The sequence below is a fragment of the Podarcis pityusensis genome, assembly GCF_964106645.2.
Source record: "Podarcis pityusensis genome assembly, chromosome: 5".
NCBI lineage: Eukaryota > Metazoa > Chordata > Lepidosauria > Squamata > Lacertidae > Podarcis > Podarcis pityusensis.
In genome coordinates, this window is record NC_138032.1 from 5305647 (window position 1) to 5331663 (window position 26017).

At 48.2% G+C, this 26017-nt stretch overlaps 1 protein-coding gene across 1 annotated transcript; it reads left to right on the top strand.

Moving 5' to 3' along the window:
• The first annotated feature begins 220 nt into the window (after positions 1-220).
• Positions 221-24369, top strand: CHRND (cholinergic receptor nicotinic delta subunit). Its single transcript, XM_081007515.1, has 12 exons — positions 221-340; positions 3146-3291; positions 4613-4657; positions 5098-5207; positions 6251-6406; positions 7233-7348; positions 11238-11438; positions 12113-12224; positions 13073-13187; positions 15174-15378; positions 20486-20604; positions 23151-24369. The coding sequence occupies exons 1-12, from the start codon at positions 295-297 to the stop codon at positions 23331-23333; spliced, it is 1554 nt and encodes a 517-aa protein (XP_080863641.1). The 5' UTR covers positions 221-294; the 3' UTR covers positions 23334-24369.
• The last annotated feature ends 1648 nt before the right edge of the window (positions 24370-26017 follow it).

Sequence of the window (26017 nt, forward strand, 5' to 3'; positions counted from 1 at the left end):
AGCTCAAGCCCTGCCAACTCTTTGTCCCTCGTTTACCCGGAGCAAAACATCCCTCTTGGCTCAGAGCAGGGAAGGAAGGGATAGATTTGCTGCCTCTTGTTCCTCAGTCCGGCAGCTATTTTCGAACTCTCCCTCTGCCTGCCCCTGCCAGCCTTGCAGCTGCCACCATCCGTCCGCATTCTCAAGCCACGGTCCCAGCTCGGACTTCTGTCCCCTTTGGAAAAAACACACACGGCTGAGGCATTCAGAGGGGGAGTTGGGCACGGAAACGGCAAAGGCCACCCGGGTGCCAACATGGACAGGCGGACACTCGCTCTGCTCTGGGTTTTCATCCTCCCAGGTAAGGATGCAGCTGCCTGCCAGAGCCTGCAGACTTGGGCCTAGTGGGAGAAGCCGCAGGAGGTGCTCCCAGCAAGAAGGTGGCTTCCAAAGCTGGGAGGCTTGGAGGTGGATATGCGGAACGGTTCACTTCTAGTGAGGAGTCCTGGGGTTCAGGCTATTGGCATCAACAGGAGGGACAAGGAAGGACTTTTATGCCCCTTCATGCTATCTATCTATCTATCTATCTATCTATCTATCTATCTATCTATCATCTATCTATCATCTTTCATCTATCTATCTATCTATCTATCTATCTATCTATCTATCTATCTATCTATCTATCTATATCTATCTATCTATCTATCATCTATCTATCTATCATCTATCTATCTATCTATCTATCTATCTATCTATCTATCTATCTATCTATCTATCATCTATCTATCTATCATCTATCTATCTATCTATCTATCATCTATCTATATTTCAAGTTTATACATTTCACTAATTTTACATTCATTTTGACATTTCAGAACTTGACCTCCTTCCCCCTCTTTCTGCAGTTCCTGAAATTTGTTTTTAACACATTCTGCATATCCAAATGAACTTAATTTGCTCATTTATTCATCTTCTTTAAATATATACTCTTATGAAACTGCAGGTTATTACAGTAACCCTGCCAATGTTTTTATCTGTTTATAATTTATCTGTAAATATTCAATAAACCATTTGCATTCTTTTGTTTAAAAAATTGTTATCTTGATTTCTTATTCTTCTGGTAACTTTCGCCATTTCTACATATTCCATAAGTTTTTGTATCCATTCTTCCTTTACTGGAACTTCTGCTTCTTTCCATTTTTGGGCAAGTAACATTCTTGCCGCTGTGGTAGTATACATGAATAAGTTTCTATACATTTTAGGTAGTTCTCTCCCTATAATTCCCAAAAGAAAATCTTCTGGGGTTCCCCCCCCCCAGGTTATTTTTAACATCCTTTTCATTTCATTATATATCCCCCCTTCATGTTAAACCAGAATAAGCTTCCAGCATTTATTGAAGCTGATAGATGAGGCAAAACCCATCGGCACAATTCTTCTCATTTTCTATTCCCCAAAATTCTTGTGGATACTTATCTTTCATGCCTTCTTAGAGAAAGGCATATTCTTGAACCTGGAAACTTCTTACCAGATGGTGGAGACGAGGAAGGGCTTTGGGCACCCTGCGTTTGCTCAGGGCAACTCTTTTCCCCTCATATTTCATGCTCCAGCACGGGCGTTCAAGCACAGAGAGCATTCAAAGAAAAGGGGGGTTGTTGTATTGCAGCTGCCTTGACTCAAAAGAGGGGCAGAACCGGAGGGATATTGCATCCAGGTTCAGCTGAAGGGTTAAACTGAGAGCCGATGTGATGTAATGGTTGGTGTGTCAGACCAGGACCCAGGAGACAAGGGTTCGAATCCCCACTGGGCCAGAAAGCTCTGTGCGGTCTCTGTGTGTGGTTTGGGAGCTGCACAGTCAGGGAAAAAGCAATGCTGACCAGGGTTGTAAAGACTGTGGAGAGAATAATTGGGTGCACTCTTCCCACCTTGGATCAAATCTATGCTTCCAGGTGCCATATGAAAGCTGCAGAGATAGTGCAGGATAGTGCGCACCCCGGAAATGATCTCTTTCAGCTTCTATCTTCTGGAAGAGGGTACAGGGTTATAAAGGTACAGGACTAGCCGCCTGAGAAAGAGTTTCTATCCAAATGCGATTTTGATTTTAAACGCAGTGTAAGGAGTCTCTATGGGTGTATATTGTATTTAAAAATGGGGTATCAGAGTTTTTAGGGGGCTAACCAGGCTGGGATAGCAGGCTTGTTGGTTTTTGAATGTCTTATGTAGATTTTTTCAATTTCGTTGTTCTGTATGGGACAATGACAATAAAGATTATCGTATTGTATAATATTGTAGCTCACAGGGTGACACTGTCTCTCAGTCTAGCCTACCTCAAAGGGCTGTTGTGAGGAACTCTTCCTACTGATGTCAGCCAGGCCCCGTCACTGCACCGTTTTCGGCACCTGCCAAAAACATTTTCACTTAGACAAGCCTACCCAGGTGGCGTGCTCTGGTCCATGGGGTCATGAAGAGTCGGACACGACTAAAGAACTAAACAACAACACCCAGGTGTTCCGAAAGCTGGTGCGAGTTCTAATCTGTTTCTAGCCTATTGTTATTTTAGCTCCTTGAGAGTTTTAAATTGCTGTTATTGATTTTTTTTCCACTGGTCATTTTATTGTTTCATCTTCTCTTTCGTAAATGGCTTTGAGGTTAGCTTGTTTCCTGCGATTGGGCAGTGTATGAATTGCATGAAGTAAATTTGTAGTGAGATCTCACCAAAATCTCATGAGATCTTGCAAGATTTGTGGGTTGCTGTTCCCAGGGAAGTCCAGCTGACTCCTTCATCTTGCCCCTCTAGGTGCCAGGTGAGAGCGTTCCTCTTCAACCAGGCCATTGGCTCATTAACATCCAATACCCTTTTAAATCTGTTTGTGGGGGGGGGGGGAGCTATTGCCTTGTTGTTTTTTAATTATGCATTTTTGTGTGTTTTTGTTGTATTCGTGTGTGTGTGTGTGTGTGTGTGTGTGTGTGTGAACCACCCTGAGTTCTACTGATGAAGGGCGGTATACATATTTTAATAAATAATAAATAAAAAATAAATGTCTGAGCTTGCAGGAAGGCTGATGAGCTGGAGCAAGGCTCTGCCCCTTCTTTGGCCAGCTCCTGGGATGAACCACCGCAAAAGAGGGGTCCATCTGAGCTCCCCCTGCTTCTCTCCCCTTCCCTCCAGCAACCCTGGGCGTGAACATGGAGGAGAAGCTCATCAAGTACCTCTTTGAGGAGAATGGCTACAACAGTAAACTGCGGCCCGTAGCATCCAAGGATGAAAGCGTCACCGTCTCCCTGGCGCTGACCCTCTCAAATCTCGTCTCCCTGGTGAGCCCACCTTCCGGGATCTGTCAGCAACTGCTCACCACTTGTTGTCTTACATGAAGAGCGTAAGAGCCCCTCTGGATTAGCCCCCAAAAGGCCCATTTGGTCCAGCCTCCTGTTCCCCCACAGGGCCAACTGGATGCCTTTGGGAAGCCCATAGCCCCTCTCCACATCTTGCATTCGGATGTTGAAGTGAAGGACATGAGGCAGGAGTTGGTAATGCAGGTGAGCTGTGCACAAGCAAGCTGCCAGCTAGCTCTGCTGAGGCTCTTTTTATTAGCACAAAATGCAAAACCAGTCAGATACATTTTGGACTGTGCCCTTTACATCTTCCAATCATGCGATCGTGGGGTGGTACAAAGTTATTTTGGCACCTGTTTCCACCACGTCACTTTCCCCTTGAACAATGAATAACGAAGGAGACAAAGGTCACAGACAGGGCACGGCAGAAAGCTAAGAGAGCAAAGGTTGGATAGAGGGCATGATGTTCAGACAGCTGTGGCTTGTCTGCGGGTGGAAGTGTGCTCCACACCCGGCGGTCATTCCTTCAAGAGGTACACTGCTGCGGAACATGGATGCTCCATTTCAGTGTTGTGGCTAGAAGCCGTTGGTAGACCATTGGTAGATGAATTCATAAAGATGAATTCACAGTCAGAGACAGCGATGCGTCTGAATGCCAGTCACTGGAAACCACAGGAGGTCTGTGCTTGGATCCTGCTTGTTCCCTCAGGCATCTGGCTGGCCAATGTGAGAACAGGATGCTGGACTGGAGAGACCATTGGCTTGATCCAGCAAGGTTCTTATTTTGTCCAAGCTCTGGTTTAAAACCATCTCAGGCAATGGCCATCACCGCAGGGCTACTGTATCTGTGTCCTGTGTTGCAGATCCTGTCCTGCTGGTTAGATCATATAATCCCCAAAGCCCGTCCCAATTTTACAATTGCAATCCCCATAAATTTATTGTGTGCATTCTGAAGAACCGTTGCCTTTCGTCTGGGGTAGATGGACCAACGGTTTGCTTTGGTGTGGTGCAGTTTCCTGTGTTCCTGTTCCCCTCTCCTTCTCCTTCTAATTGGAGCAGCCTAATTTCAAAGCCTCAGCATCCTCTGTGACAAAAGCGATGGTACCCAGGGCCGTCTTTAGTCTATGTGGTGCCGGGGTGCAAAAACTGGCCAGCGCCCCCAATTTGGGGGGGGGGCAGGCCAAAGTTGTTGAGCCTTTTTTAGGGGGGCAGCTCAGAGTTGTTGAGCTTTTTTTGGGGGGGGGGCACGCAACACTCTCCCATGCCGCTGGGTTTCATCCTCCCTTATTGTGTGTTGTTGCAGAAAGAGGCCGACGAAACTCTCACCAGCAATGTCTGGATTGAGCATGTGAGTAGCAGAATGCCCCTGCCAGCTCCTCCAACCCAAATCAAAGCCTGGTCATTGAAGTTTGTGTGTGTGTGTGTGTTGGTTCTCAAACTTAATCCATTCCGGAAGTCCATTCCAAAACCAATGCGTTCCAAAACCAAGGTGCACTTTCCCATACAAAGTATGGGACACTGGCAGCTTGTGGCCCATGGGCCTTAGGTTGCGGACCCCTGACCAAGACGTTTGAGAACCAAGGTACTACTGTATATCTTCATTACTTCCAGCTGAGCTAATATGCTAATTTGAACTCCTGATTCGTGGCGCATTAGGCTTCTGTTTTGAGGGTGTAACTTCATTGTTGATCTCACGCTGTTTGCTGCCGTGAATTTTCTCTATCTCTCTTAACGTTGGCATTATAGAATTTTTTTTGCAGGTAATTAAAATAAAGTAAATCCCCGCAGGAGTGGATGGACTACCGGCTGAAATGGAATGAGACAGAATTTGGGGGCATCAGTGTGCTCCGCCTGCGACCAGAGATGCTGTGGCTGCCTCAGATTGTCCTGGAGAACAAGTGAGCACCAGCTAAGTCGCCCTTAGGGTTGCCAAATCAGTGGGACCACCATGCTCCTCTGCTTTCTGAGGCAGCTGGCTCTGCAGAACCTTAGCGGGCGATGTCTCCCTCCAGGCTGGTTCTTTCCTACATGGGCTGCAGGGCAAGGGTGGCATGTCCTGTGTTGGCACCAGAGGCAAAATGGGAAGTGCTGACCGGCCCTACCATTGCCGCACAATCTCCACGGTCAGAAGCAACGCCGTTTTCCAGCGAGATCACGCTGAAATCTCACGATATCTTGAACGCGCCACGAGATCTTGCAAGATTTGTGGAATGCTCCCCCTAGGGAGGTTCGGCTTGTGCCATTGTTATACACCAGGCCTTTGATTAATAATAATAATAACAGCAATAATTTTGTTATTTCTACCCTGCCCATCTGACTGGGTTGCTCCAGCCACTCTGGGCTGCTTCCAACATATATAAAAACATAATAAAACATGACACATTAAAAAGCTTCCCTATACAAGGCTGCCTTGCATAGCGATTAACATCTGATACCCTTTTAAATGTGTTTGTGAGAGCGGGTGGTCGGAATGGGTGGGATATTCGTTTGTCTTTGTTTTGATTATGCATTTTTATATTAGTATTTTTATGCTGCGGACCTCCCTGAGATCTACGGATGAAGGGGGCGGTATACAGATTTAAGAAGTAATAATAATCGTCCTGGAAATCGGCACCAAAGCAACTTCTCCATTGTTGGGGGGGGGAGGGTTACCCATGGGGGGAAACACCTCAGGGACTTCCACCAACTGAGATGGCAGCTTCACTTCGCCTCCTGGGTGGGCCGGGTTTGGTTTCAGGGGGAGGACAGAGGCCACGGTTCCACGTGGAGAGCAGAAACGCCTGCGTGGACGTGAGGATCGCCTTAGCTTGGCGCAGGATCCCGCCCAGTGTCTCTGCGTCCTCCCTGCTTCCTGGGGGCCTGCCTTGCCGCAGCAGACAGGAAGCAGTTCCCCAGGAAGGACGATGCCCTTCTCAGCCCACGGCTCCCTCTCCCTTTGCAGCAACGACGGGACCTTTGAGGCCACCTACGACGCCAACATCCTCCTCTCCTCGGACGGCAGCGTCTACTGGCTGCCGCCCGCCATCTTCCGCAGCGCCTGCCCCATCAACGTCAACTACTTCCCCTTTGACTGGCAGAACTGCACCTTGAAGTTCACGTGAGGAACCTCCAGCCCCCTTGCTGGGCTTCTTCGGCGCGTGTGGTTGGGTGGTTGGGTCCCTAGAAACTGCCACATGGCTCATTCAGTAGAGTGCGAGACTCTTCGCCTCAGGGTCGTGGGTTCGAGCCCAGCGCTGGGAGCAAGATTCCTGCACGGCAGGGGGTTGGACTAGATGACCCCTGGGGTACACCTTCCAACTCTACAGTTTTATGATTCTATTATTCTGATTCACACATTTTTTGGCAAACCATTTCCCCTCGTATGATGCATTTTCAGATGGTAATATACGTATTGCTATGCTCGCTTTACTCTGTCAAGTGCACACTCTCTCTGTTTTGGTACACATTGATCACAGAATTGGTTCCCTTTAATACAGGCACGTCCAACTCCCCAGAGACTGTGATCTACTCCCAGTATAAAATAATCTGGCAGTGATCTACCCATTGTCATTGGAGGGAGGAGGAGCATGGGGGGGTGGATAGATTGCGCAGAGTTGTTGAGCTTTTTTATTTTTATTTTTTTAGGAGATCCTGCAATCTACCAGGATCAGCCAGGGATCTACCAGTAGATTGCGATCTACTGGTTGGACATCCCTGCTCTAATTCAACCCCTTGTATTGCAGGAGTCACAGCTATTGAGGTCTGGGGGGTCGCTGGGCCTGAGGTTCCCATGTGTGTGGGGGGGGTGGTGGTTAAAGGCTTCAAACAGACCGTCCGTCGGTTTTATGAAGTTTGCTTGGTGGGGCAGAGACGGTTCAAAGGCATCCGTGGAACCTTCTGCCACAGGATTCTCTGCTAACCGGCTTTCCGCCTGCCTTTCCCAGCTCTCTGATGTACAGTGCCAACGAGATCAACCTGGAACTAATGTCGAAGACAGACGAAGAGACCAATAAGTTGTACGTGGTGCAGTGGATCATCATTGACCCGGAAGGATTCACCGGTAAGTGGGGGGGAGGGGGGAATGTCCTCCTATAGGGGGGTCAGCAGCAGTGGGAGGAGGTCTCCCAACCCATGCCCTTTCAAAGTTGTAGGGCAGAAAACCATCGTCCTCAATGGCTGGGGGAAGATTATCCACCCCATGGGCTGCATTCCGATCTGGGCAACATGCCAAAGGCCACGTGTGGGCGGTGGGCGGGGCTAGAGGCAAACTGGGCGGAGCAATGAGTGCAATTTTCACTTTTGTACAGCAGCAGTGCCGGATATATGTATAAGCTAAACAAGCTATAGCTTAGGGCCCCGTACTCTTGGGGGTCCCCAAAATATTTAAAGGAAAAAAAAGGTGGATGTACATTTCCACAAGATAAAAAACAAATAAAATAAAACCTACATACAGCAACAGTGTTTTGTGTTGTGTGGGCTCCTATGATGTAAGTAATGGGCCCCGCCTGCTAGCCTGCTCCCTAAAATATCACTGGTTTGCTCATTTCTATATATAGGGTGCCTACATTCTGCATGCACTGGTGGCATGGCAACATGTAGCATGTAGCTGTAGACTGCAGGGCAGCACACTTGAACGTAGGTCAAGCTGTTGTACCTGTTATCTAATATTAAAGAGTGCTTGTAGATTGATGATCAGGCAGCGTAGACTAAGGGTATGAATCTTATGCCTACTGATTGATTTCATGTAATACATAATTTATTTATTTTGATCCCATTATGGCTTTAGGTACCTATTAGGTCCATAAATTACCATATAGCATACAGCGGATGCTTGGGTTGCGAACGTGATCCATGCAGGAGGCACCGCGTCTGTGCACGCGCGGGTTGCCATTCAGCACTTCTGTGCATGTGCAAGCGCCAAAACCCAGAAGTAACCTGTTCTGGGTTCAGCGCGGTGTGCAACCCGAAATCACGCAACTTGAAGCGTCTGTAACCCAAGGTATGACTGTATATTCAACACACAAAAAAGCGACAATTTGTTGTTGACAAAGGACAGCTGGACATATAAAGGGCTCATCCAACCTGAATCCGGCCTTGTACAGTAGGCTAGTTTCAACACACCAACATACCTTTCTCTCCTCCAGGCAGGCATTGTCAGGGTTCAAGGACACATCTCATTCAGGGAGAAGCACCCAAGGTGGGCATGAAGGCGGGCCAGGAGAGGGAATGGCAATGGAGAAGGATGTGGCATGGGTAAAATTTCAGGGGCCAGAAAGAGTGGCTTGGAGGGCCTGAGGTTAGACCTTTCGGTTAGAGAATCCTGGGACCTGTAGTTTACCCTCTCACAGAGAATAATAATAATAATAATAATAATAATAATAATAATAATAATAATAATTTATTTATACCCTGCCCTTCCTGGGTCAAAAACCGGGCTCAGGGCGGCTAACAACCAATTTAAAACACTTAATTGTAAAAGCAGCATAACATACAGTATAAAAACATTATTAATAATAAAATTCAAAGTTCAGAAATCAATTTAGGGGAAATCCATCTAATAAACACTAGATAGTCACCAGGGCTAGATGGCTGAATTAGTCCTACTTGGGCCAGCGAGGAGACCAGGGGACTCTGTGGGGTCCCAGAGCGGGTAATCTTCATAAAAAGGGACGGGGAGGGAAGGAAGGGGAATAAAAGATCAGGCTGAATTCAAATTAATGGCCAGGCAGAATAGCTCTGTCTTACAGGCACGGCGAAAGGAGGTTTAATCCTGCAGGGCCCTATTCTCATGGGACAGAGCATTCCACCAGGTCGGAGCCATCACTGATAAGGCCCTGGTGGAGGATAGTCTGGCTTCCTTAGGGCCTGGGACCTCTAAATTATGGTTATTCATGGACCTTAAGGTCCTCTGCAGGGCATACCAGGAGAGGCGGTCCCGTAAACACGAGGGCCCTAAGCCACAATGTGGCAGCACCCTTAATGAAACTACATCTCCCAGCATTCTCTGGGAGAATGCCAAATGTCCATCCTGCCTGCCTCCCTCCTGGTTCATGGGCCTTGTGAATTTGTCCCCCTCTCCTTGAATGCTCACGACATCCCTGTTAAGAGCTTGGGAGTAATTTTACTTATCAGCGCTCAGGGGAGTCCCCGAGTTTCAAGACAATAAAGCATTAAGACAGCACTTTGCAACCACGGCCCATCAATACAAAATAATAATTCCTTGCATTTATGTGGAACTTGCAGAGCGTTCAAAGCGCTTTCTCACAATTATCTTGTTGTGATCCTCACAGCATCTCCATTTGGCAGATCCAGTAATAGCACGGTAATTCACCCTCTTTCAGATCCAATTCGCTGTGTGCCGTCGCTTTGTGTAGCTGGCGGGGGGCAGGGGGAGAAGGGATGGGATGGAGTGGCTGGAGTCCTCAGCAGACGTGCTGAAGCTTTTTTGTTGCAGGACTCCCATCTGCTAACCTCATTGCAGATGAAGGCTGAGTCAATAACCCCTCAAAAATCAACAGTAGAGAAGAGATGGTTTGATCTTCCTGCTCGGTTCATGTTTGCACTGGCTCGGCCTCTCCTACCTTGAAAATGTCCCCTTGAGCATATGCATAAAGAGATTATTGTGGACTTTAGGAAATGTAAATTGAATATTCAGCCACTCATTATTGAGGGGAAGGTCTCGGTGTTTCGATTTCTGGGAATGGAGTTGAGAGATGACCTAACCTGGGGAGAAAACACTAAAGACCTGATGAAGAGAGCACAGCAGAGGTTATATTTTCTGAGAATCCTCCGGAAAAATAATCTCTCAAAGGACCTGTTGATGGCATTTTACCATTGCACTGTTGAGAGTGTATTAACTTATGGTCTCTGTGTGTGGTTTGGGAGCTGCGCTGTCCAGGGTTGTAAAGACTGCAGAGAGAATAATTGGGTGCACTCTTCCCACCTTGGATCAAATCTATGCTTCCAGGTGCCATAAGAAAGCTGCAGAGATAGCGCAGGATAGTGCGCACCCCGGAAATGATCTCTTTCAGCTTCTGCCTTCTGGAAGAGGGTACAGGGTTATAAAGACTAGGACTAACCGCCTGAGAAACAGTTTCTATCCAAATGCAATTTTGGTTTTAAACGCAGTGTAAGGTAGTCTCTATGGGAGTATATTGTATTTAATTATGGGGTATCAGAGTTTTTAGGGGGCTAACCAGGCTGGGATAGCAGGCTTGTTGGTTTTGAATGTCTGATGTAGATTTTTTCAATTTCGTTGTTCTGTATGGAACAATGACAATAAAGATTATCTTATCGTATCGCACATTACTCTGGATGTCAGGACTGGACGCCTGCCCTCACATCCATTCTGAACAGAGGAGCTTCTCTCTGTGGCTGTGTGGCACTGGCTGATGTAGGTGCCTTTTTTCACTGGTGGTGGGGATGCCTGTCTCTTTTCCCTAATCTTTTAGATGTGGCGGCCATTTTGTATTATGCTTCGCCTCAACAGCAGCCATATTGTGCCCCTCTACATTTCGACAGCAGCCATATTGTGACTGGCACCCCCCTGGCACTTTCTCCAGATTCCAAAATGAGCCCGCTGGCACAAAAAAAGATTGAGGAGAAAGGAGTAGAGAGGTTTTGTCCTTCTTACCTACAGCCTTGTACATAGTAGGGAGACGCACAACCAGACACACAGAGGGAAGACTTCCTCAGAACCACGCAGCCAACCAGAGCATGTGTTACCTCAATAGAGATTGTGCCACTCCGACTGGCTGCTAAGCAACACCGCCATCTCCCTCATGGCTCGTTGACTTTAACATTAACAGAATTAAACTTTAAGTTGCAAACCGAATTAACGCTGCTGCCGTACTTCCAATGGCTAGGAGCCCTCTCCATTCTGGGTTCCTGTGAACTGCGGCATACTCTCTCTCTCTCTCTCTCTCTCTCTCTCTCTCCCCCCTATCCAGAGAATGGCGAATGGGAGATCATTCACAGGCCGGCCCGCAAAAACACTGACCCAGGCGCCCCTCGCGACAGCAACAAGCACCAGGACATCACCTTTTACCTCATCATCAAGCGCAAGCCCCTTTTCTACATCATCAACATCGTCACCCCCTGCATCCTCATCGCCTTCATGATCATCCTGATTTTCTACCTGCCTGCTGACTGTGAGCAAAATCTAACCTTCGAGTCCAACCCTGTATGCAGCCACCCCAGACAGGGATCGAACCTGTAACCTTGGCATTATCAGCACACTACTCTAACCAACTGAGCTATCCATATCGAAGCATGTGCCAATGAGGGTGGGATGTGTAGCACCAGTTCCGGGCTCAGTTTGAAGTTCCGGTTTGATCTCTAGAGAATTATGTGGCTCAGGACCCCAATGCCTCAAGAATTGCCTCTTGAACTGACCCAGATCCTGCAATCATCATCTGAGTCTCTTCTCTGTCTTCCTCCTCCATGGGAGGCCCAGAGGGTGGCGATATTCTAGAAGGGCCTTTTTAGCGGTGGCTCCCTGTTTGCGGAATACTTTCCCCAGGGAGCCACACCTGGCACTATCTTTCTCTATCTGCAGGTGCCAGGCAACTTATTCTTTATTTTTACCTTCTCCTAGCCTTTTGACCCTTAATTTGAAGGCTCTCAGGTATTTGGAGCCTATTTTAGTGAGGCAGGTTCCACAAGGCCTGTCTTCTACCTGCACAGGTGTGCTTTGAGTTTTCATTGCTCCTGTTTGTTGCAGTTGATTTCAGCACTCATGCTATTTGTGTGAGTCTCTATGTCTTGCTTCCTAGAGGAAAGTGGCTAATAAACTCCCTTCTGCTCCTCCTTTCGTGCCTTCCAGGTGGGGAGAAGGTGACTCTGGCCATCTCCATCCTGCTGGCTCAGTCTGTCTTCTTGCTGCTGATCTCCCAGCGTCTCCCAGCCACCTCCTTAGCCATCCCTCTCATTGGCAAGTAAGTCTTGCTCTGCCTGGAACACTATCTTGGAGGACTAGGCTATCAAGGTCTAACAGCCGTGATGGCTACACTCTCCCTCTTGAACCTCCTGATCTAGCAGCTAGCCTTTCCTTGTGTTCTCAGCCTGCTTGTCCCCTTGTGATCCTTATGATTTTGCATTCTCCCCCTTCCTTGTTCATTCAGATTATTTCCATCGTTCAGTATGAATTGTGCAGCTGCCTGGAAGGCTCTTGAATGGGGCAGCAGCTGTGCAGGGTGCCATCATTTGAAAACATAAATATTGTGTCAGGGACCGTGCTGAGGAAGGCTGCACTGAGGAAGAATGGTGGGAGCTACCCCCTCCCCTTGTTCCTGAATCTTCCCAGGAGCAGGAGGACAGTATAGATTTGGAACAGTGGTTTGCAGAGGGGCATAGTTCCGAAGGCAGAAGCTGGGAAATACTGGATGGGGAACAGCTAGAATAAGAACAACTGGGAGAGAGAGGGTTAACAGATTCACAGTCTTTGGGTAGCATTCCTCCACCGCCCTCCCCAAGGTCGAGAAGAGCTCAGAAAGTCTCAGAACAGAAAGCGCAGAGCGTACAAGCTCAGATTACAAGACGTAGGAGTGACGTAGATTAATAGGGACAGAGCGGGGAGTAACCCTTAATTGGGAGCACCGCCATTTCTAGACGTGTTCTTTTGTCTCTCACTGTGATTATTAAAGAATCTAACCGGTAAGTCATTCCTTTCCTTTGATCTTACTATTCACTGCCATGGGCGAGGAAGGCGATTCCCCGAAGCCTGACATATTGGCCCCCATTTCTTTCAAATGCACCTTCTGCCTCTCCCCCCTTCCCTGGGCAGGTACCTGCTTTTTGTCATGCTGCTTGTGACTGCCGTGGGGGTAGCCATCGTCACAGAGCTCAACATCCATTTCCGGACCCCCAGCACCCACATCCTGACCGACTGGACCAAAGAGGTGAGCTTTGAGGGCCGGGTAACAGGGAGGGGGTGGAGATGTGTAAATCCCACATACCATGCATCCAGGAAATACCGCCAGCGTGGCAGTGTAGCATAGTGGTTGGAGCAGGACCTCTTGTAGACCAGGGTTCAAATTCCCACTGGGCCGCAAAGCTGCTTATATCCACTCAGACCATCTATTGCCTACACTGAATGGCAGCAACTCTCTGGGTCTGAGCAGTAATAATAATAATAATAATAATAATAATAATAATAATAATAAATTACTTATAACCTGCCCATTTGACCGGGCCTCCCCAGCCACTCTGGGCGACTCCCAACAGAATATTATAAACACAATAAAACATTAAAAACTTCCCTAAACAGGGCTGCCTTCAGATGTCTTCTAAAAGTTTATTTCCTTGACATCTGATGGGAGGGTGTTCTACAGGGCGGGCGCCACCACCGAGAAGGCCCTCTGCCTGGTTTCCTGTAAACACTTCTCATAGGGAGTGAACCACCAGAAGGCCCTCGGAGCTGGACCTCAGTGTCTGGGCTGAACGATGGGGGTGGAGACGCTCCCTCAGGTATACTGGGCCAAGGCTGTTTGGGGTTTTAAAGGTCAGCACCAACACTTTGAATTGTGCTCGGAAATGTACTGGGAGCCAATGAAGGTCTTTCAGGACCGGTGTTATGTGGTCTTGGCGGCCGCTCCCAGTCACCAGTCTAGCTGCCGCATTCTGGATTAGTTGTAGTTTCCGGTCACCTTCAAAGGTAGCCCCACGTAGAGCGCATTGCAGTAGTCCAAGCAGGAGATAACCAGAGCATGCACCACTCTGGCCAGACAGTCCGCAGGCAGGGAGGGTCTCAGCTGGAGTACCAGATGGGGCTGGTAGACAGCTGCCCTGAAGTCTGATCCTAGTGCTACCTGGAGTTGCCAGGAATTGAACCCAGGACCTTCTGCATGCCAAGCAAACACTCTACCATCTGAGCTACGGCCTGTCCCCAAGGACTAATCACTTCCACAAGGAGGCTTCCAAGACCCCTGTGTGGGTTGAAGGCCAGTTTTTAGATCTCAGTGCACAGCAGCAACATACCTTCCAAGCATCCCTATTTTAATTCCCAGAGTTACAGAAGCCGCCCTGGCTTCTGATTTGATCCCAGAAAGTCCCAGGGATGAGCTGGTGCTTGCAGCCAGCACGGGTTCTTGCAGTGGTGCTGTGTTTTCGCCGGGTTTTGTGGCACCCAAAGATGGACATCCCAATTTTACGTGCCCCGATTTTCTTCAGGGGAATGTTGGAGGGGATGCAGACATGGGATATTCCTCCCAACTGTTATAAGAAAAAACTGCTCCTTTCCCCTTATCCAAGAGCCCACATAGAGTCCTTAAGTGGGTCCCCTATCGGTGGGAGAAAATAACAGAGGCCAACCAGAGAATATTGAGAAGCAAAGCAGCTAGTAAGCCTGATCTTTATTAAACTGTTGCAACAGGGTTGCCCCTTCACACGCAGGAGGGAGGAACCCTGAACAATGGCATGCAAGCCCTTATATAGACTTTTGAAATTGCCCACCCTGTAGCCCAAGACCACCCCCCAAAACATCATACATACATCACAGAAGGAGGCGGTCTACAGCAGAGATCCTGCCTGCCAGGATACCTGATAGTGGTCACTGATTGCTTTCCCTGGGCAGCCTGGCCATTCTTTTGTGATGGTTAATATTTAGTTCCTGAGTCCAGGTCGCAGGCTCACCTTATTCATACACAGATGTGCCCTTAAAACAGGATTTGTAAGCAAAAAGACAATGGGAAGGCAGAGGAATATTTGAGAGAGTCAAAATGGCTTCAGGATTGCTTTCCTGTACTGTTTCAGACACATGGTTTATATACTTATGCGTGTGTTTGCCTTGGACATTTATGAACATTTAAATTATATTTGAGTGCTTATAATTCTTATGACGCTACCTCCCCCAACCTTTCTGCTTCCCTGTCTCCCCAATGCTGCAGTTTTTCCTGGAGACCCTCCCTCGCCTCCTTCGCATGTCCAAACCGGCCGAGAGTGAGCCCGAACACAGGCTGGTGATCCGGCGATGCAGCTCTGTGGGCTACATTGCCAAGGCGGAGGAGTACTTCACCGTGAAGTCCCGCAGCGAGCTGATGTTCGAGAAGCAGTCGGAGAGGCACGGCTTGGCTAGCCGCATCACCCCTGCCAGTGAGCTTGCGGGGGGCAGGGGGTGGTCACTGTTCCCAGGGGGCCAGAAGAGGGCCACCATCTCAGAGGGCTTGGAGAGAAGACGAGGCAGAACTTACGGAGGGCAGGACAGGCTCATGAGAACATGAGCCCTGCTGGCACAGACCCAAGGGACCACATGCTCTTCTCAGCAGTTTTCTGCAGGCCATACAGTGGTACCTCTGGTTGCGAACGGGATCTGTTCCAGAGCCCCGTTCACAACCTGAGCAGAACGCAACCCGCATCTGTGCGTCCGTGGGTCGCGATTTGCTGCTTCTGCGCATGCTCGTGATGTCATTTTGAGCGTCTGCGCATGCGCAAGTGGCGAAACCCGGAAGTAACCCTTTCCGGTACTTCCGGGTCGCCACGGGACACAACCTGAAAAGATTTAACCTGAAGCGTCTTTAACCCGAGGTATGACTGCATTTTATTTTGTTCCATCTCATTTTTAATTTGCATACCGCCTTTCTATATCACTATACGCAAGGCAGTTTGCAAAGCTGAAGAAACAGCAAAATAGACAGATCACCCATGAAATATACTCAGAGTCGAGAGTGGATTTCATGCTCTTTATTCAGCTCATAGTGGTGAGGAGGGGATGAATGTTCCCTCAAAGTATCTGCTTTATATACATTATTTACACAATGGGCTGCACGTGATTGGCTAATTCCGGAATTCTCCTGTAGGCCAATCAGGTTGTGGATTCACTTCCACCTGGAGCTGGATTGGGTGGCTCCTGCCGACCAATCATACTGCTGCATTGTTCTAGGACCAATCAGACTGCTGCATTCTGAATCCTATTGTTCTAGGACCAATCAGACTGCTGCATTTTGGATCCTATTGTTCTAGGACCAATCAGACTGGTAAAGTTTGGATCCTATTCAACTCAGTACATAACACCCCACCTAATAACAACCTGATCCAATGCACAAAAGTCATAACGAAAACATAACTTTGAAATGAACAACCTATATCGAACAAAGCAATATTCAATTATCCATTGGAATATAATAGTAGAATTAAATATCAGCAGATGATAATTAAACAGTTTACACTTAACAATTATGATAAAGAACTACAAAACTATAATCAATAAAAATAATGTCAAGTCACAACGCATAAAATACCACAAAACATGCAAAACCAGGTAAAAGGGTCAAATTGAGAAACAAGGAGGCACAAGTTATAAAATTATTATTTTTTAATATCCCTGGTGGGCAGGGCCAGAGGCAAAAGTGGGTTTTACGGTTGCAAAGGAGGCTGGTTTCTATGCCCACTCACACGCCCCTCTCTGCCCTCAGTCCAGGTAAGAGGCATGGTCAGAGTTCTAGGACATAGTCCAGCCAGGCAAAAACACTCCAGCAGAGGGTGAAGGGGTGTGTGGCCTGGGGAGACTCCCAAGGGCCAGAGGGAGAGGCCTGGACTTCTCCCCCCTCACCCACCAGCATGAGGCTCCTCCACCCTTGCAGTGGCCAACCAGATACCTCAAGCAGCACCTGAGTGCTCAGTTATCAATAATAATAATAATAATAATAATAATAATTTATTATTTATACCCTGCCCATCTGGCTGGGTTTCCCAGCCACTCTGGGCAGCTTTCAACAGAATATTAAAAATACAATAAAGCATCAAACATTAAAAACTTCCCTAAACAGGGCTGCCTTCAGACGTCTTCTAAAAGTCAGATGGTTGTTTATTTCCTAGACATCTGGTGGGAGGGTATTCCACAGGGCGGGTGCCACCACCGAGAAGGCCCTCTGCCTGGTTCCCTGTAACCTCACTTTTCGCAGCGAGGGAACCGCCAGAAGGCCCTCGGCGCTGGATCTCAGTGTGCGGGCTGAACGATGGGGGTGGAGACGCTCCTTCAGGTATACTGGGCCGAGGCCATTTAGGGCTTTAAAGGCCAGCACCAACACTTTGAATTGTGCTCAGAAACATACTGGGAGCCAAAGTAGATCTCCACCACTGAATCTCAGTGGAACCTCCTTTGGTTGCTTTTTATGAGAACTGGAACAGGCCAGAGAGAGGCTTCTGCACCAGGATGTAATGATCCTTAAAAAAGTCTTAGCCAACAATATGCATTATAATTACACATCAGGTCAGATGTGAAAAGCAAGGAAAGTTTAGAAATAATTATAAACTGACACACACCGGTGTGTCCAGACAGTAGAATTTCCGCTCTGGTTCACCGTGGCTCAAATTCAAACTGAATTTTTATCTAACACCAGAGCACCATCTCCAAAACACGCTGGCTGCCAGGAAATTCGAATATTGTTTTTATAGACTGTAAATTTAGCTGGTGGATGTAAACGCTTGGGTTGTAAATTTTTTATGGCTGCCTTGCACTGCCGCTGTGGGCTGTGCTTTTTATTATTGCTGTTATCAGAACAGCAGCTTAGAAATATTGTTCATAAATAGATAAATGTTTGAAAGCCCGGGCATTGGCGCTAATCTGCATTCGTGAACACTGCAGGGCTGTTGCAATGGGAAGGGGGGGGCGGACAGGAGAGCCTTGCAGGGGCCTAAGCCTCTCTCCTGCAGCCCCTACTTCTTAGCGAAGGGACCTCTGTGGTCGCACACACCCATCTGCTTGTAAATGGTGGAATGTTTATTCCAAAAACATTATGCAGCCAACTCAGTGACAACGATTCGCATGGCGACTAATTTATAAGTTAAATACTGCAGAGGGAACACAGAAATCTTGCAAATCAGTGGCAAACCAGACTACGGCGCCTTCAAAACACCCTCAGCCACCCCTGGGCAGATTAGAGCCCCTGTAAGCAGAGAAGCAGAGGTGGCCCATCCCATCTTGCCGCCTGAGGCGAAACGGGAAGGCGCTGCCCTGCGTGCGAGACGTATTTTTCGCTCCATAAGACACGCCTGACCATAAGACGCAGGAAGTTTTTAGAGCAGGAAAACAAGAAAAAAATATTCTGAACTAAACAGTGGATGTATGATTTTTGTGGTTCATGCTGTGGCCACAGACATGTGATCTGATGGTGAATTTGGGATGACCCAATGCAAAAATCCTGAGGATCCATGGGCTTTTACCTCCCCCCTCCCAGGCAGCCTCCGCTAGCCTCCCTTATTCCTCTTCCGATCCCACCGATCAGCTGTTTCCTTTCAACACTCTCTTCCCGCTTGTTTGCCTTAGTGTCTTTTCCTTAGCTGGAGCAGTTTTTTGCTCCTCCTTTTCTCCTAATTTCTCTCCTTATTGCTTTAGTCTTCCTGTTTCCCCCCTTTGCAAGTTTACTGTCTTTACCTCCCCCTCCCCAGGCAGCCTCCTTTATCTCTAGTGTCCCTTATCTCGGCAAACGATCAGCGGCTTTGTTTCAACACCTGCTTCCCTCTTTCAAAAAAAAGAGGATGATCTGATTTTTGCCCCTGGGCAATTCAGCTCCAGGGACCACACATTCTCTGCATAAGACGCACAGACATTTCCCCTTACTTTTTTTGGGGGGGGGTGCGTCTTATGGAGCGAAAAATATGGTACATACACTCTTGACACCCCCACTGAAGCCTCACTTACTAGGGTCACAAGAAGGCAGCTGAGGACTGTCCTCTGTGAAGTGGACTGCATGGCCACCCAAGTCTCGCTGTGGCCCAGGTTTGGTTCCAGTGGGTGGCCAGGGGAGGCCTCTCTGGGGCTGGCAAGGGGCCCTGCACCCCAGCAGCAGCTCCAAAGATCAGAGAGGATATTATTGACGCATTGCAGGGGGTTGGACTTGATGACCACGGGGGTCCCTTCCAACTCTACAGTTCTAGGATTCCATGAAGCCCCTTTTTGATTATGAGTCCACTGTGGTCATCTTGATTATGGATGGATGAATCTGCCAGCTGTGCTTAATATGCACATTTCTGCAAAGAAGTTTTCCCTAATAAAATGTGCTTTTGCTTCTCCAAAATGCAGAATGCCATGGCGAGGCTCCTTATGGGGTCCTTGCCGTGGGATCACATTCATCCAGTGCTTTACCAACTGCACTGGATTCATCCAGTGCTTTTCCCATCTCCGCCGTATTAAGCAGTTGGTCCCTTACCTTTCTCGCCCTGATCTGGCCACAGTGATCCATGCGATGGTCACCTCCAGGTTTGATTATTGTAACTCACTCTACGCGGGGCTGCCCTTGAAGCTGATCCAGAAACTCCAGCGGGTGCAGAATGCCGCAGCGAGGCTCCTTACGGGGTCCTTGCCACGGGATCACATTCATCCAGTGCTTTACCAACTGCACTGGCTGCCAGTGGAGTACAGGGTCAGGTTTAAGGTGCTGGTTTTGACCTTTAAAGCCCTATGCGGCCTAGGACCCATGTACCTATGGGACCGCCTCTCCTGGTATGCCCCGTGGAGGACCTTATGGTCCACAAATGACAACATTTTGGAGGTCCCAGGTGCAAGGTTGGTTAGTTTGGTCTCAACTAGGGCCAGGGCCTTTTCAGTACTGGCCCCGACTTGGTGGAACGCTCTGTCACAAGAGACCAGGGCCCTGCGGGACTTGACATCTTTCCGCAGGGTCTGCAAGACAGAGCTGTTCCGCCTGGTCTTTGGTTTGGACTCAGTCTGACCCTTCTGTTTCCCTCCCCTTATGGTCTTGATCTATGGGCTACTTTTAAAATGAGGCTGCATTTTAAATTGCATTTTAACCTGTATTTTAAATTGGTTCCCCCCCCCCCCCATTATGTTTTTACTGTGATTTTGTTGGTGTTAGCCGCCCTGAGCCGGGCTCTGGCCGGGGAGGGCGGGGTATAAATAAAATTTATTATTATTATTATTTATTTGATACTGACTTTATATGCAGGCGACACATTTTTGTGCCCACCGCTTGGCTGGAGAACTGCGCTGTGAAGGATGGCTGTACGTTTCAGTTCAGGTCCCCCCAGAAACCGCAAATTGGGTAGCTTCACCCTGAAGTGCAAGCTGAACTGAATTCCTCCTTCTACCCATCGTAGCCCAGTTTGCTTGATCCAGGAGCTGGGACCCAAATTCTGTGCTGCCCTCTCGGTGGCTGCCTTCACCCTGCATTTGTGAGGACCCCCCCCCCCCCCATTTCCTAGATGTAACCTGCTCACCCCTTCTCTCCTCTCTGTCCGCTAGGGCCAAACCCCCACGGGGTGGAGGGCACACAGGAACAGCTCTACAATGAGATCAAGCCGGCCATCACGGGAGCCAACTTCATCGTGAAGCACACGCGAGACAAGAATGACTACAATGAGGTGGGCTTGGCAGAAGCCTCACGGCTCTTCTGTGGTTTACCTTTGGTTCCTCTGAGCCCAAGCTCCTTGCTAGTGCCTTAGATTACAATGGATTCCTCCTCAACAGTCATCGATGCCCCGTCCGCACTACACATTTAAAGCAGTATCATTCCACTTTAAACGGTCCTGGTTTCCCCCAAAGAATCCTGGGATCTGTAGTTTATTGTTTGGTGCTGAGAGTTGTTAGGGGACCCCTGCTGCCCTCATGGAGCTACACTTCCCAGAGGGGTTTTATAATAATAATAATAATAATAATAATAATAATAATAATAATAATTTATTATTTATACCCTGCCCATCTGGCCGGGCCTCCCCAGCCACTCTGGGCGGCTTCCAACAAAATATTTAAAAAACCCTCTTCCCAGGGAACTCTGGGAATTCGATGCTCTGCTGGATTTTAACCCTTGCTAGATCCAGGAGATTAGGAGGGACTGAGGCTAAATCTCTGCCAAACATACAACCATTTTTAACGATGTTGAATCATCTTAAATAGTAATGATTATATTAGAGTGGCCTTGTACCAAGTCGGATCATTATTCCATCTAGCTCAGTGCTGTACGGCACTGACTGGCAGCTGCTCTCAAGGGTTCCAGGCAAGGGCTATGGAATGGCTCTCCTGGAAGATGCCATTGAGGATGAACCTGGGACCTTGTACGTGCCAAGCCTGTACCTGCAATTTCGCAATACGGCAGGCTCGCAACTTGCAACGCATTTAACTGCGGGGTTGCAGCTTTACACATCTGGCAGCTGGTCAGCCGACACCACACAAATTAAGCATATGCAAGGCAGAGAGATTAAAAGCTCTTTTCCTGCTGCAGAAATGACTTCTAAGCTTTCCACGTTGCTTCCCGGGCTCTGGGAAGGTCTGTTTGGCTCTAGGAGGCTCTCTGCCTTCTGGTTTCGTGGGAGCAAAGCCTGCCTGGCATGCCAGCTTTGAGAAATTAAGGATGGCCACACAGGGGCAGTTCCGGGGTTGCTATGTGTTAAGTCGTGGGCGAACATATCAGACGACACAGCGATTCTTCAAACAGCTCTTGTTTATTCCAAGGCCAGAACAGAACTGAACTGAAGAGCTCAGTCAGCCTGCTTATATAGAGCTCCAGAACACGTAACTGTAGCAACTTTCTAAAACTATCCAATCACTGAACGTCACTTTCGATCCTTCATTTGCATAACTATCTACAGTATCCCCCTGCTGGCCCAGGGTGAGAACTTCAGTACATAACACTATGACTTCCTGACAGTAAGAGCTGTTCGACAGTGGAATTTGCTGCCAAGGAGTGTGGTGGAGTCTCCTTCTTTGGAGGTCTTTAAGCAGAGGCTTGACAACCACATGTCAGGAGTGCTCTGATGGTGTTTCCTGCTTGGCAGGGGGTTGGACTCGATGGCCCTTGTGGTCTATTCCAACTCTATGATTCTATGACTATGTGCCGTCTTGGCTTTCCACATGTGCTGGTCCAGGTCTGGTCCAGAATCCAAAGGTTCCACTAGGAGTCAGTCCGACAGGGCCAAGGCAGGACACGAGGCAGGAAACCAGACAAGGACAGGTATAGGATCTCAGGCAGGTTCTAGCAAACAGCAATGTTGCTCCTGCAACCTGGGGCAGGGTCCGACAGCCTTTTATCTTTGTCGGGGGTAACGGCCGGTCCTGATCCCCCAGCGACTCACCTCCCTGTTTCGCCTGAAGGCAAGCACTCCTCCTGCAAGTACTCAGGTCTCTCCTTTTCTCAGACCTTAGTCTCTGCAGCTCGGGAGACGCTGGTGGATTACTAGACCCAGGGGCCGCCTCAGCCTTCCCTGACCCAACCGGTAGTGGAGCAGCTGTAAGTGATGGCCCAGCTGGAGGCAACGAGGTCATCCCCACATCTGGAGCCAGGGCAGGCTCAGGCCCCTGACTCGGCCCAGCTGGTGCTTGTTGCAGGGGAACCTGTGCAGACTGGGGCTCTTCAGAATCAGGCCCCAGACTTGGTTCAGATGCAGCCTGAGGCAAAGGATCCGGTGCGGACTGAGACTCCTCTGGTTCCGAGTCTGAGCCCAAGTCCCAGGCTATTACACCACACAGTCGCCACCCCCTGCCAAAATGTAACCTCTCCTCGTTGGGAGCCTACTGTATCCCAACTGAGCCCTGCCCTCCCTTTGCATCCTTCATCTCTGGCTGCGCACACCAACGGAATGACAGGACCAGCCTTTGGCTCATGTGCCGCGGAGGCTGGATGGTGATCTGTCATGGATGCTATAGTTGAGAGGGGGTTGGACTAGATGACCCTCGGTTTCCCTTCTCTGCAATCCCATTATTCTCTGCTGCGCAGCCCAGCTGTCAAGAGGGCATCCTTGGATACCCTCACTTTCTGTGTCAGGCTGTGGTGCAGAATGTACCGTATGCATCGACCGGGAAATGGGAAGGTTTGTGTATGCTTGAGTTGGCCCTTGACCTCTGTACATGGGTTGGGGGAGGGGGGGATTTTGTGGTCTTCGGGCCCTTCCGAACCTTGCGATTTCATTGGCAGGAGATAGACAACTGGAACAGCATTGCCCGCACGGTGGACCGCCTTTGCTTCTTCCTGGTCATGCCCGTTCTGAGCCTTGGCACCTTGTGGATCTTCCTGAACGGGTCCTACAACCACCCTCCCCCCTTGCCCTTCGAAGGGGATCCCTACGACTACAATGAAGTGAACAAGAATTACATCTAGAGCTGGAGGGGACCCTTGACCCCCATCTCCCCAGATTCAGAGGGCTGCACTAGGCCCTTGACTCCATTTGAGATCTGGTCTTCTTCCCTTCCTCATACCTGTGAGATGGGACACAGCCCGTACTAACTCACACTCGCCTCCCAAGCCAGCTGGCGTGTTGCATTCTCTTAAATTGTTTCTGCTTTTCTGCCTTGTCTATTGCGGTGCAATAAAAGGCTCTGAAACTACAGGGAGGACCTGTTCAGGCAGAAGAGTCCTGGATAGCAAGAGGGAAAGGTTGACGTAACTTTTCTTAGGCAATGTGTCTCTGGGTGAGGAAAACCACCCTCACTACGTTCCACACAAAAATTTGTATCTCTTTCCATCACTGGTAAATTCTTGCACATGACATAGAAATATTATAAGCTGCCTTATGTCGAGTCAGATACCCTTGGCCCATCTAGCCTAATATTGTCTACACTGACTGGCAGAAGCTCTTCAGGGGAGGGGGCATTCCCAGCCCTGTGTTGGGATGCCAAAGATTGAATCTGGGGCCTTCTACATGAAAAGCAGGTGCCATATGACCACCACCACCACCCCTCTTTTTTTTAAAGAAATGTGGTTTAGTTTGAACTATGGAAAAGCCAGCCATGCAAAGCTCCTATTGGGCAATACCTGTGCCTTCACCAACACTACTTCCTGATGCAGTTTTGCAACATCCTGCAGTCCAATACACACTTACTTGGGAGTAAAAGTGTTTCCAGATTAGGGATGGACAAATCTATGTCAGTTTCTATTTTTTCCAATCTTAGATTCAGTTCCCCACATATCAGTTTGCTTTTTTAAAAAGAGTCCTTGTGAAAAATTGTCAGCATGTAGTGTGCAATTATCCAACATATACTCAGTTTTGTATGCAGTTTTGACTAATATAGACATTTTCCAAGACATTTTCAGCAATAAACTGCATTTTTAATGTTATTTTCGCAAATATATGCCTTTTTAATGCATGCTTTCCTCTGTTATACCAATTTCTGTGCACATTCTTGGTTGGAATGCTACATTGCAAAATTTAGAGAAGTACAAAGCTTAAAGGATGGCTGTGTTTCAGTTTGCGTATCGTATCAGGAGGAGCAAATTAGGTAGGTCCACATTAGAATGCAAACTGAACTGAATTTATCCCCCACCCCTCTTCCAGACATGAAGCTCATTTTGCAAATGGGTCATTCAGATCTGATCTTTATTCTGTGTGCGCATTTGGCAGGTGAGCTTCCACACATTCCTGCTGGGGGTTTTAAGGTAATATTGTTCCTGTTACACCACTTGCCATCCATATCAGGGGGATATGGCTTGATGGAATGTATATGTGGTTTTTGTGGGTTTTGTCCTTGCCTGAGCAGTCAGAGAAACCCATGTGAAGTCTGCAAACAGGAGCTGAGGGCAAAAACACTCTTCTCACTTATGAACCTCAGCAACTGGTTTTCTGAAGCATCCTGCATCCGACAGGGAAGGGAGAACATCGCCCTACAGTATCTTCTCCCATCCTGGTGTGCAGGTATTTCTGTATATGCACCTTTTAATGAAAAAATATTCCCCCGGATATGCACAACAGCAAATACTGCTTACAGGCTTCATTTAACAAAACTTAGACACCATTTGACTGTAGCAAACAAAACAAAAACACCAAACCTCCGCAGCCAGTTATTTATTCATTTAAATAAAATGTCTCAAAGCGATTTAACAATAATTACAATTGCATATTTAAAGGCAACAACGGCTGCAACTGCATATTTTAAAGAATTTGAAACAATTCCATATAAGACAATCGAAACTACCACATATGAAAGCAATTTCAAATCCGATGGAAGATTCAGACAGGGATGATCGTATTTCACAATGGGCAAAATGGAGGTTTGTGCATTTGGAAGCATTGCATTAAAAATAACCATACAAAAGGCCCAGCACTGTTGGAGGGAGAGAGTTGGAAGAGAGATTCCTACTCTCCAGCAGCAGTTAAGCACAATGGTGATTGCTCCAAGCACATTAAAACTTGATTAGATTTACACCTGCCCTCATCCACCTTGAAATGAACATTCCTGACAAAAATACTTAGGCTAGAATAAATCACAGCCTCAATTCACTCTGTGCTGTGTGCCCCAAATCTTCATCCAAGATGGGTCTCAACGTTGCCACAAAGCAACAGAAGTGGCTTCCTGAAGCGACCTCTGGACTGAGCCAAGTCATGTCTGGGGGCTTATTTTTAACCCCCAGGCCCTGCCGCATTTGCTGCCAGCTGTTGTGTGGAGAAAGGAGGTTAGGGGGTCAGGCTGCGGTGGGCAAAGGAGACATGGCCTCAGAGGAAGTGCCTTTCTCTGCGGCACAGATCCCATTTCACAGGTGGCAGCTGAGGTTCCAGGAATGTGGACCACCGACAGCTGTGGCCTGAGGGTGGGCCAGGATCTTGTTGGGAATGAGTGGGATCAAAGGGCAGGCGTGAAGACGTCAAGCTGAGGAGGATTCCTGCTCCCTTCAGTGACACCATCACTGGTTCAGTCAGGGTGGGGGGCATATTGTGGTTGCACACACTGACCCCCTCAGCTTCTCGATAGAAATGATACAAATTTATTTGTTTAATTGGAAAGAAGAAAGAGTTCCTACCAGAGAGGAACGGCAAACTAAGTTGGTGGATACGCTGAAATGGCGAAGCT

Excerpts from the sequence above, each read along its gene's own strand:
- CHRND (XM_081007515.1), top strand. The coding sequence starts at position 295 with ATGGACAGGCGGACACTCGCTCTGCTCTGGGTTTTCATCCTCCCAG. Across the intron at positions 341-3,145 it reads CTGGGTTTTCATCCTCCCAG|CAACCCTGGGCGTGAACATG; the intron begins GTAAGGATGCAG and ends CCTTCCCTCCAG. Across the intron at positions 5,208-6,250 it reads CAGATTGTCCTGGAGAACAA|CAACGACGGGACCTTTGAGG; the intron begins GTGAGCACCAGC and ends CTCCCTTTGCAG.